The sequence below is a fragment of the Cyprinodon tularosa genome, unplaced genomic scaffold (genome assembly GCF_016077235.1).
Source record: "Cyprinodon tularosa strain WSP-4 unplaced genomic scaffold, ASM1607723v1 ctg2, whole genome shotgun sequence".
Taxonomy (NCBI): Eukaryota; Metazoa; Chordata; class Actinopteri; order Cyprinodontiformes; family Cyprinodontidae; genus Cyprinodon; species Cyprinodon tularosa.
In genome coordinates, this window is record NW_024038733.1 from 2,948,805 (window position 1) to 2,961,206 (window position 12,402).

A 12,402-nucleotide genomic window follows, 5' to 3' on the forward strand; every position below is an offset into this window, starting at 1 on the left:
CCTTATTCTACACAGAATAATAATGAAATCATTCTGTCAATAGAGGTGAATGCTGGTAGGGACATTCCCCAAAAGACTTTTAGCCACAGTAGCAAAAAACATTGCTTCGCTACAATATTTTAACCCATAGGGGCTGACTTATGTCACAGCGTTTCTAATTTTCTTCAGAAGGAAACAATGAATTAGGTGACCACGTACCATTTACTTTAATCGTTGCAAACATGAATGACCCGTTTTGGTGCATTGTATAAAAATTAACTAAAATCCTGTAGGTTTGTGGTTGAAACATGACAGCATGAAAGGAAAATGAGAAGATCTTGAATTTTTATTTAAAGAAGCGGGAAAAGTAGGAACCTTTCCCATTTCTATGCTAATTTCCTCTTAACAGTAGAGAATGACATATAAAGTGTTAGTTCTTAAAGGTATGTATTTGACAGTAACATTCGTCTTGAGATTGACATCAGTTTATTTTTCAGAACATTATTGATTTCTAAAGGAGAAAAAATTCTATATCAACAGTTGATTCAAGATCAATGCAATTCTTTGACCAAAAATGTGTTTGACTATACAGTTAGCAGAGCATGACTTACAGTAGAAATGAGCAGGAAAGCACGAGCTGTGCAAATCCGTCAGAAAAGTATAAAAGAGCCATGAAGGACGTGCAGAGAAAAAGAGGGAGAGGTACAGAGGGAGATTGGAAGTTGATGAGATTTTAATGTGAAGGTCAACTTGTTATAACTTTGGATCTCTACAGGGATATTAGTCTCTGCTTGGTGCTGGAGGGGCTGAAGAGACGGGGGCGGGTGTGGGGCAGTTGAGTGAGAGGAGGAGGAGGAAGAGAAAGTGAGGTTGCCTCAGAGGAGAAGGGAGTGAAACTATGATGCCGAGCAGGGCTGGTTTTGCTGACAACTCCAGCCTCACAACAAACAGAGCGGTCAGCATCTTCTCTCCCAGCATGTGTGTGTTTGATAGAGAAAGTTAACATGCTGGAGATTGCCCTTTTTTGTTGTGTTTTGTGTGTGAGTATGTGTGAAAATGAAGGAGTGAAAGAGAGGCGTGTTGGAGAACACAAAGCAGGAGGCATTTCTCTGCAACTTCACAGGATAACAGAATGGGACACGTCACTGTGACTTTCTCAGTTGGTTTATTTTAAAGTTATTTTTCCTGCTCATAAAATCAAAAACTTTACTCAACTGGCAAATAAATCAGCTAAACATGATAGACTGCTGATTATTACATGTTTATATTGTCTGTATTGTATAGTAGCCTGTCTGGTGTGACAGAAATTTATAATTAACTACAAGCTCTGCTAACAATGTATTTCCATTTGCAAGATTCTGATGGAGATGTTAGAGCCACCTGCTTTGATCATATTTAAATAAACATACTGTTTGAATAATTTTTTTCCATGTATTGAACAGTCTCACTGAGCCTCCCTTTTAATTACTCCCAATCAATGCTGTGTGCTGTATTTCATTACACAGCAAAAAGCTTTCTGGTAAATGCAGATGAAAACACAGGTTTTTGTACTTTGTAAGCTGAAAAGCTCGTTTGTAAAAGACAAGTTGCAATAGTGAGTTTTCGTAATCTGCAGTGAAATAAAAGTTCTGAATGACGAGCCTTGAAAAAATATTTAAACCTGTTAAACTTTTTTACACTTTTTTCTTATGTGACTGACTGATATAAAGTAATGCATAATTGCAAAGTGGTAGAAAGAGGATACATAGTTTTCATAGATTTTTGAAATTAGGAATTAAAATGTCATCAAATAGTACTCATTCTGATAACTGTAAATGACATCCAGTACAAACAAAGGCCTTCAGAGGCCATTTAAGTAAGGATTAAAGCCCCTTGTGTTTAGTTTAACCTCTATATAAATGCAGCAGTTTCATGAAAGCCTTAGATATTTCCTTGAGGAATTTATTGACATTATATAGACCGAGGAATACACCATGAACATAACTGGGCATGCAAGGGGTAAAGTATTCAGAAAAGCAAAGTTTCTGATAATACAATCAAAGCAATGATGGTACACCAAGGCATACTAAGGCGTCGGAATAGCCTACTCAAAGTCCAGATCTATGGTAACCGTTTATTCATTTTTATGTTCTTATTTGGTAAAATTGTGCTTTAGCTTATTTTATTAAAAAGGAGAAAAAAAAGGTATGGACCAAATATGCAGTCTCTAGATGTGCATATCTGGTAAGGACATATTTCAAAAAGTTGTAATTGGAGCAAAAAGAGGTTCCAAGTATTGATGCAATAGAGGTTAATACATATGCCACACTTTTTTGCGAATCATTTGTCTTCATACTACTTTGTATCGGTCTCTCACTTTAAGTTGCAAACAAACACCATAACATTTGTGGTTATGACAAATAAAACTGCAAAAAAAAAGGGCTTACAGAGTATAAATACTTTTGTAAAGGGACTGTGATAATGTGATCAGTGATATAAATTAATGCCCCTCAAAGTCCAGCAGTTTTAGTGCAGCTTTGCCATCTGTTACTGTCACATTGTGCCCACTGTCACCGGTGTACCTTCATGAATTGGCTAAGGTCACGCTTTTGACAGTGAACTGAGACATTGAAGCAGCCAAAAAGGGTAAATTAGTCTTTCAAAAATGTATAGCAATTCGCTTTGGAGGCCCTCTATGATGTTAACACCTTTGATCTGAATAGACATGTAAAGAAATGTTATTTATTTATTTATTATGAAAAGAAAAATTGCTTTGCATATTATATTGTCTGTATAGCTGTAACAATAAAGACGTCACTGGTAAATTGCCCATTCAGACAACTGAGGACTTTTTATCTTCTCTCTACCTCTATAAAAAACTAGCTGCATGCAGTTTTTTGTGCTTCCATTTATCTGTCTGACAGTACAATAATCTTACAGCAGGTTAATACAGACTTTAAGAAAAAAAAAAACTCTATTGCAGCAAACTATAACACTGACTTGGTTAAAACACATCCTGTAATAGAACATACATATGTCATAGAGTGTAAAGGAATAAAACAGGATCTTGGCAGTTTAATGTAAACGTTAGAATTTTAGAATTTGGTTACAAGAGGTGAAATGTTTGTTGCTAGTGATCATGTGTGACTCTCAGCTATAAAACTACTGTCTGATAAATAACATGGGGGGGATGGAGGGGGTGGTTATCAAATAGCTGTGAGAGGTGAAGGAGCATAGTCTGGGTTGAGGAAGGAGAACCCCTCGAAGTCATCCTGGTTGATGGCTGCGAGCACATCTGGATCCGATGGAGTGAGGACGGATGGGGCTCCTGTGAAGAACTTGTCAAAGTTTTCACCTTTTCTTCCTCCCTGATGAAAAAACGCAGGAAAACGGACATCAATCATCTCGGCAACCCTAAAATGTTACGGTTAAACACTAAAAAGAGCCCCAGCCTTCTCAAAAAAACTGTTACCACGGTCTGCCAACATGTCTCTCCTGCCCACCCACACCCATCTAAGGATGAAAGTCAGCCACATATCTTCTCCACCCCCTTAACCTCGCATGACAGCCATTCTTCTAGATGAAATGAATCTCATTTGGCTAATGGGCCTGGCCTCTAACCTCTGAGCACAGTCAGCTTCCTCCTGCAATGCTTCACCATTGGCCAATGGGATGGCAGACTAGCATGCAGCGAGCTAATGATGACATACATTTGCATATGGAGGAGTAAAAACAGCTCTGGGTTCAAAGGTCCTGTCTGTTATGTCCTGAACTTTCTGAGTGTGAGCACTCTGAGTTAGGGACCAAGAACCTGCTCAGGTTATGAGAGATGGAACAATGGTGAGCAGAACTGACATAGAGGAGAGTCAGAGAGTGAGCATTCAGATAGAAGAATGGGGTAAAAGAAGAGGAGTTCAGAAGAAAGGGGAATAAAAATAGAAGGTTACAAAAAAAAGAAAAAAAATGAAAATTTTCAGCTTACAGTCCTGGGTTTAAATGGTGGCTGTATCTCCAGTCTCTCCAGACGGTCCCAGTCTATCCAGCGGAAGAATGGATGCTCCTTTATCTCCCTTTCAGCATCCTCTCCTCCACCTAGACGCTTGGCGGGGTGCTTCGTCAGTAGCTGAAGTGAGAGGAGTTTGATAGAACATTTCAGACTTTCGAGGATTTCACCTTGTATACTAAAATCTACTGTTTTTAGAGGAAAATTATCTTCCATTTAGTTAAAAAATATTTGATAAAAAGTTCCCTTAACTAAGAATGCAGAAGGCTAGCCCCTGGAGCTGACAACCAATCTTACTGAGTCTGGTTCTCTTGGAGGTTTCTTCCTGTTAAAAGAGAGCTGTTCCCTTCCATGGATGCTCAGTAGGTCAACAACTTTATGCAATCAGCAAGACTTCATTGTAAAGACAAATTTAAGAAAAATGACATAATAAACTACTGCTATGTCTTAGGTGAAACTATACCTGAGTTTTAATCTGTGTTTGGGATTGGAGTGTGCAGGCTTGATGTGATCAAATATTTCTGACTGCATTAAATACTTGATTAAATATTTCTGGGTCTAAACATACAGTAAATGTGTGTAATTTGACATAATGTGATAAAATAATAAAAATAACATAAAATAATAGATCTATAAGGATCTGGTTGACCTGAGCTGAACTGGTTTAAAATAAATCAAATGCATTTAAATGTAACTACATGGAATTAAAGTGAATAGATTTAAAATAAACTGAACTCAACAGAATTTAATTTAACTTAATTGAGGAAGTGAATGAAATACAGCTGACCTGAACTGAATGTATATTAGTTATGTTCAAAATAATCTTGACTTGTCAGTCTTTGATATTAAATAGTAATAAAAGAATCCATAATTTGGATTTGTGACATGTCGCAATAAATGCATGTTCAGTGAGTGAGAGAACATAAAAATAAGCAAACAGTAGAAGCTTGGTGTCTAAATGCATAAACATAAACATTTAGTTAATCTTATTTTATTTTTTTCCCTTTAATTATTTTTTGTTTTGTTAGTCTTTTACTGTGTCTTGTTTTATTGAGTCTTCCACTGTTTGTCTAAGCTGGCAAAACAGAAAAACAGAAATCACTCAGGCGTGAAAGATGCTTAAACAAACACAGCTCAGGGTTCTTCCTTGAATCAAAGGTCTGAAAGCTCATCCAACCTGCTGCACTTTGTCAACACATTTCTTTGCCCCCTCCTTTCAGCTTTACATATGAAACAGAGGACATGACAGTTTCACTGATACAACATGTGGTTGTCAATGAATGGTGAAATGGTGCAGAAAGGAGACCAGCTAGGCAGCCAGATATATGTGGGTAGATATATATGTGGATGTGTTGAAGGATTCAGGGAACAAGTCTATGCACTATATAAAATCAGCTTGGCCTGAGAATATTTACAGTGAAAGAAAGAGACTTTAAATAAGCGTAATCTGTGGTGATGAGGGATTTTTACTGCTGGGACAGAGCAGACTTACTCAGACTTACACAGACTGAGGAGAGTTGATGCAAAATTATTCCACGGATTCGATTAAAGTAAAGGCTAAAATTCCTGGGATTTGCCCTTAATGTTTTGGAGAAAACTCTTTTTCCACATCACTTAAACTCTAATCCTAATAAGTTCTTCATCGTCTCACTATCAGCAACACTAACTTACCACTGACTGATTGCCTGCCTTAGTTTAAAAGATACGGTTAATCATATATCACAGTATAATTGATCAAATATTGATCTTTATTTTCTCAGTGTACTGAATATATACAGTTTTTACTGTTTTACACCGAAATACTAGGCAAACAGTCTTGCTTTTCTTGTTTGTTTGTTTCAAAAATAGTGTTTCTCTTTTCATTTCTATTACTTATATTTTGATTTTCTTTAACTGCATCAACTCCCTGTAGTGGTCTGGAGCACTTCCTTTTTTTAGAACAAGTTTACTGCTGTTTTTACTATTTGCATCGTCTTTTCTATAATTGCAGCATTTCATTTTTGCCGTGACATTTGTAGATAGCACCTTCTTTTGTTGCATTTTTTTTGTGTGTTTGCGTGTTTTGGACTTTGCCTCATACCTGTGCTTGCATCTTGTTTCATTGTTTTCATTTTTTTACTGAGCATTTATACCAGTTGTGTATCACACAATAATGGTGTAGAATAGTTGGCAATGTTTTAAGATATTTAGTCAATTAAATTATTGTATGAATAAATTATTTCATTTATTTATCAATACTAAACATTTTTTTATTTTATAAATACACTCATTGTATTTATAATTCCAGATTCATTTCCATTTTAAATCAGTAAAAGTCATTATATAGTCACTTTGATTGTGCATTAACTGAGTTACTAATTCACTATTTCCTGGGAGAAGTAACTATCGACTATGACTACCTACTTTTTAAAGTAACTTTTCACCAATCTTTACATTTGAAAAAGCAGAACGCTTCTGTTTAAATCTGGCAAAACATTGGTTCTTGTAACAATAAGGTGTTAAAGATTATCTGGTCTGCAGTATATCTCTTATCTCTGCAAATAGAGCAGCATAAAGACCATAACACAGTCCAGGAAGGAATAAGACGCAAAAGGTGCTTGAGGTGAGTCAACACCATATTCAGAAGAGAGTCCTCGACCCAGAGGAAGAAGTGAAACTGCTTCATTAAGGTGTAGAGCCCTTCAATATCTCTGCTGACAAAGAAGAACAGGTAGAAGGGTCTTCCCTTCGTTGATCTGCCTTATCCTTAAAAAGCTCTACTGTGAAGCAGTAGATCAGATCCCAGCAGGAAACTGAAGTGAGTTGAGTCAAAGAGCTTCAGCAGAAACAGCAGCAATAGATCAGGAAACTTAAGAGGCAAGACACTAAGCTGGGGCAACTCTCACACAGAAGAACACAATGATTTTTTTCTGCACAAGTAACCCTTACTGTCAGCACTCAAACATCAATAACTGTCTTCTGAGGTACTCTAAGGACGTGGTAGCAGCTGTGTCTGAGCTCAGAGATAAACTACAGGACATCCTGAAAGACATATTTATCTAGATCTCAATGACAGTCATTGAATGCAATGTTTTACTGTCGGGAACAGAACAAAAGAGCCAATATTTGGGAGAAATCGCACTGCAGATTATAGTGTATAAGTAGAGTATAACTTATACTCTATAGAGAGTATAAGTTTAAGTTTGTGTTTAAGATGTTCTCAGGCACCAATAGCTTGTTTACTACTCTTTTGTATGTAGCATTCATTAACCAAACTTTGGTTTTCTTATTTGGAAAGCATTCTCCTGAATACTTAAGCTGGCCAGATGGATTTTGCAGTTTAACAATAATGAACCCTTAGCCTGGACAATAGAACCACCTCAGCAAGAAAAGCTGGTCTTGCCAACAAACAAATGTTTTCTTTCAGTCCTTCTAAAAAATGTTTTGTACTAATTTGTTTGCATGAAATCCATCATTATGTGATTAAGGCACTATACAGCTGTCTTCATAATGCTGCAAAGAAAGTCCAAATTTTGCAATCTAAACCTGCACAGCTGCAAGGCTTTAGTCTGTTGGAAAATGCACAGAAAGAGCTACACTCATTTTTTTCCTACTAAGAAGACATTCACACAACACTGCCACCAAGACTGGGTGGATTATTCTTAAGGGTGACTTTGAATTTTTCTTTTTTCTCACCCTTTTCAAACAAGTAGTCATAACACTGAGTTAGAGCCTTAAAATGATCATGTTCTTTGAAGACTCTTGCTGACTTGTAAGTTTTTATTAAACTTAAGTTTTTCAAGAAAATACCAGCTCATTTAACATTTCTACACGAATAGAGGGAAATAAAATAAGGGAAATAAAATGGTCTCGGAAATTAATAGCTTCCATCCATCCAGGTTTTCTTTTTTATGTTCTATTAGTTCACCAACTGAAACCAAAATGGTTTCAGTTCTTTGAAGACTCTTGCTGACTTGTAAGTTTTTATTAAACTTAAGTTTTTCAAGAAAATACCAGCTCATTTAACGTTTCTACATGAATAGAGGGAAATAAAATAAGGGAAATAAAATGGTCTCGGAAATTGATAGTTTCCATCCATCCAGGTTTTCTTTTTTATGTTCTATTAGTTCAGCAACTGAAACCAAAATGGTTCCTTCATAATCTGAAATATTCTAATTAAGTAAACTATGGTAAATAGTCTGTTAGTGCATAGCATTTTATTAAGTCCAGGGACTCCATTGTGGCCATACGCCAGCCTGGCGACCTGTCCCGGCTGGACCCTGCCTCTGGCCCATAGACCGCCGGAGATAGGCACCGGCCCCTGACGGAATAAGCAACATAAGATGGATGGATGGACTCCAGTGTGCTTCACACTACATTGAGTCATTCACACACTGATGGTGGAAGTCTACATACATGAAGCCACAGCTGCCCTGGGGCAGACTGATAGAAGTGAGGCTCAGATACAATCACTTGGTGATATGACGATCAATAGCAGATAAAGTCAGTGGAGTGTTTTCCCCCTGGACACAAAAACTGAGAAAGAAGGAGTCGGGGCTCACACTCGCAATCCACTCCACTTCCTGACCCACAGTACCCCCAGTACTCAAAATTAGCCCACCAATACAGTCCGAAAAACAGACTGGAACCAGTGTTATGAATTGATTATATATTACGCCCATTCAAAGTCCAGGCCAAAATCCAATCAATAATCTTGTATCCTAGTTCTCACTCTAGGTAATCTAAATAAACTTCAGCTATTGTGCAAAGAAAAATAAGTATAGGTTTCAGTCTCTTGATATGTAAGGCCTGTAAAGACACTTATAAAAAACAAACACTACCATGATCAAGTTTTTATTCTTAATAGATTTGTAATCTTCCATTGGCTTCTCAATTATGCAGCACAAAAGATCTCAATAATACACATTGGAGTTTGTAAGTGCTATATGACAAAATGTAAAGAGTTAAGCTAAAATTATTCCACTGTATGCCTTTGCCTGGCCCTGTGATTTTAACAATTTGTATTCACAGCGAGCTAGGTTTCGTTAATATCAGTCTAGGTCCGCATTTTCTCTTTCTCATATTTTAAACTGCTTAGAGGAAATAAAAGCTTCTGGCTGTTGCATAACATTTTGCAGAGAGTGCGGACCGCCTGCCTCTAGGATAAACACAAAAGCTAACTTTAAAAAATGTATGCTGGATTAATATCAGTATTCTAATGCACATTATTACATTTTATGATATAAATCTATCCTTAAATTTCTAAAGGCTCAAAGTAAAAGGAGAGGAGAAATGAACTTACCCCTTTGCATACAGCAACAGCTTCCCAGGAAAGACTCTTGGGGTATGAGACACTCTGCTCCATGATGGACTGAAACAGCTCCTCTTCATCAATGCCATCAAATGGCGGCTTGAAGGAGAAAGGGTTGAAAAAAAAGAGTTTAACCCCAGATCAGCATTGCTTCTATCTTTTGAAGTGATTACAAAGCACTGAATTATTTTGAGTGGTACCTGTCCTGCACACATTTCATAAAGTAGCACTCCGTAAGACCACCAATCCACTGCTTTATTATAGGGCTGATATGCCACAATCTACAAAGAACAAGAGAGGGAATTAATTAGAAGAGCAGCAGGGTGAAGATAGGAAAAAATGAAGTGGAAGCAAACAGAATTGTCACAGTAAAAATAGCTGGAAAAGAACTGACAGACATTGGAGGACAAAAATCAGAGTAGAGAAATAAAAATCAGCAAGGAAAAGAATTGAATGATTAAGACAAGACTTTGGATGTATGCGTCAGTGTTTGCCTTATTATGCATTTTCCCCAGTGATTGTGTGAGAGAGCGCACACAGCGAAGAGGGGTACGGGCGAACAATTCCCAGCCCCCGGGGAATTTTTTTGTATCCATTCCAAAATGGCAGATGCAAGAGAATCAATAGGTGTTTACATAAGAGAGTCAATACGTAGTGGTTCCACAGCGAGGTTTATCATATCAAAGACAAGTATAACAGTCAGGTCCTCGCTCTGTCTCTGTCACCCTTCTCTATCTCTCAACAAGTCCAAACATGCTGCTTTAGGTTTATTCACATCTATGCATGCACATATATTTCAGAAATGTCATTTAGCATAAGAAAACACATTGTTGTGCTTCCAAATATTTGGGTTTCACTGAAGTTCTTAAAGAACTCCTCCGCCATTTCAATTGTCTCATTTAAATCAGTACATTTTTAACAGATATACCCCAATATTTTAAAGGAGTTAGTGTAAAAATAAATACTTATAGGTTTAACATGATGTTTTTCACCAAACATTCATTAATTTATTCATTTTTTTTGTTATACAAATATTATTCAGCAGTTATATAGTCAAGACAATAAGAAATATAAAAATTTTACTTTTTCATTTGCAATGTTAACTGAAAACTTTTTCTTTTTTTAATAAAATCTGGTGCCTAAACTGGATGTTCCACAAAAATGCAGATGCAAAAGAGGGTTACACTTACTTTGCTGTTTGCAAAATTAAAAACAAATATTGAAAAGATGTACTTTAGCTGCATTGATATTGAATTGCTTGCTATAGGAATCCCGGCCCTTTAGTGCATATCCTTTGTATTTCTATGCAAACTGTATGATGATATGCGGCAATAAGTTGTACGTAAGCAGAATAGGTAATACATCCAAAATAGGAAAAGTCTGCAACAATATTTTATACATGAAAAAACCTGATATGGGCAGCCTAACTCTGAAAAAAAAAAAAAAAGTCACACACTGTACAGAACTACTCTTTTGAACATTCTCACTGGTATTTTCAATCTCAACATCTTTAAAGAAGGAAAAGTCCTCTTGACATCAACCTAATCTTTAGCTATTTTTTAAAGATCCTCAGACAGATTCGAATGGGACTTTAGTTGGAATTACTCTGAAACAGTGATTTACCCCAAGCAAGAAGAAAGATGTTTTTGTGAAATTAAAATGCGATTTAAAACCTTAATCTGACAGAGTTATTAAAAGTATATGACCTAAAGGTGTGCAACACACATGCTGTACACCTTAATATCATATTTTTCTACTGCACATTTATCTACCCATTGTGATTACACAATAACTGAGATTTCTCTGACGAGCTGTCCCTGATTTAAGGTGACACCTCCTCCCTCTGGTGAAAATTTTGCCCTCCGTTTCAGAAAGAAGTCTCCTTTGCTGCATGTCATCACTTTTTCCTGATTCATATGTCGGCTGGCAGTTAACAAATGCACCAACTAACTCACAACCAGCTTGGTTTCCTTAGATAGACATGATTATTACATCTAGGTGCAGAATTTGACCTTTTAAGTTTGGGCATTTAAAAAGATTGGGCATTTACAAGCAGTTTAAGACCAGAATTGGTCAAAAAAAGCGGTTTAAAACAGATTTGTCTAATCCTACATATATCTAATTTTCTAATCCTATATAACAAAAGAAAAAGTCTAGTCCTCTTTCTTAAACAGAAGACAGAATATAATATGTGAGTTTTATATTGTTACACTTAACTTGTCCCACTGGGACAGCTATGACCTAAATTCAAGTTAAATGGAAATGTTATCAAGGCAGAATCTTTAGAGTTTAGTGTTTGTAATTTCGAACAATAAAGGGTACAAATCCCAGCAAATTAATTTAGCAATTGTAAATATTATCTATTTAAATAACTAATTAAAAATTACTGGCTACATTATAATAGTGAAGCTGGTTTAAGAAGGTCTCTGAAGGGCAATGGCATGATCTGTACAACATTGTAAGGAAACGGGTCCACTGCTAATTGAATCATGTGAGGTTAATTATAAAAAAAAATGCCGACAAGGTCAGGGAGGACAGATCAGATGAGAAGAGCTGCTGTGATGCATCTGGATGTCTAAAAGTGATGCAAAACAAGTCATGCATGCAAAGAGGGGTGAAAGGATGGATCTGATACTATAGGATGAGCCCAGGGACTCAGAAAACCTCAGGGGCGATGTAGTCGGGAGTGCCGCAAAATGTGCGAGTGGTCTCGCCCCCGAACATGCCCTCCCTGCACATCCCGAAGTCAGCAATCTTTATGTGGCCCTCACTGTCGAGCAGCACATTATCCAGCTTTAGATCTCTGAGAAAAGAGAGAGATAAGTTAGCCCACTATAAATCATCTTGATACATTGCATCTTCATCAGTCAGTGGCTCTAAAAAGGCACGATAAATCTGTGTCAGGTCTGTGTTGTACTGTGACAACCTGGCCACGTCTTTACCTGTAGATGATGCCTTTGCTGTGAAGAAAGAAGAGGCCAACTGCAATCTCTGCTGCATAAAACCTAGAGGGAGAGAGGAGGAGGAGGAGGAGTAAAGCACTCTGGCTACTTTATCTTTCAGGAAATTGATCAAGGTTTCTTTTATGGGGTGGAAACATATAGAAGGATGATCAGAAGAGGGGGTTGAGAGAGTGATGAAAGAGGAGAGC

At 37.0% G+C, this 12,402-nt stretch overlaps 1 protein-coding gene across 4 annotated transcripts in view; it reads right to left on the reverse strand.

Moving 5' to 3' along the window:
• Positions 1-3,059: 3,059 nt before the first annotated feature.
• The window catches only part of prkcg (protein kinase C, gamma), a 55,127-nt gene continuing 45,784 nt past the window's right edge, over positions 3,060-12,402 (reverse strand). For all 4 annotated transcript variants that reach the window (XM_038284172.1, XM_038284171.1, XM_038284170.1 and 1 more), the window contains 6 exons: positions 12,194-12,256; positions 11,916-12,054; positions 9,452-9,532; positions 9,243-9,350; positions 3,941-4,081; positions 3,060-3,326 (listed from right to left, as the gene is read on the reverse strand). In XM_038284172.1, coding sequence (XP_038140100.1) covers positions 3,165-3,326; positions 3,941-4,081; positions 9,243-9,350; positions 9,452-9,532; positions 11,916-12,054; positions 12,194-12,256 — 694 coding nt within the window. In that variant the 3' untranslated portion in view covers positions 3,060-3,164. The remainder of the gene's footprint in view (positions 3,327-3,940; positions 4,082-9,242; positions 9,351-9,451; positions 9,533-11,915; positions 12,055-12,193; positions 12,257-12,402) is intronic.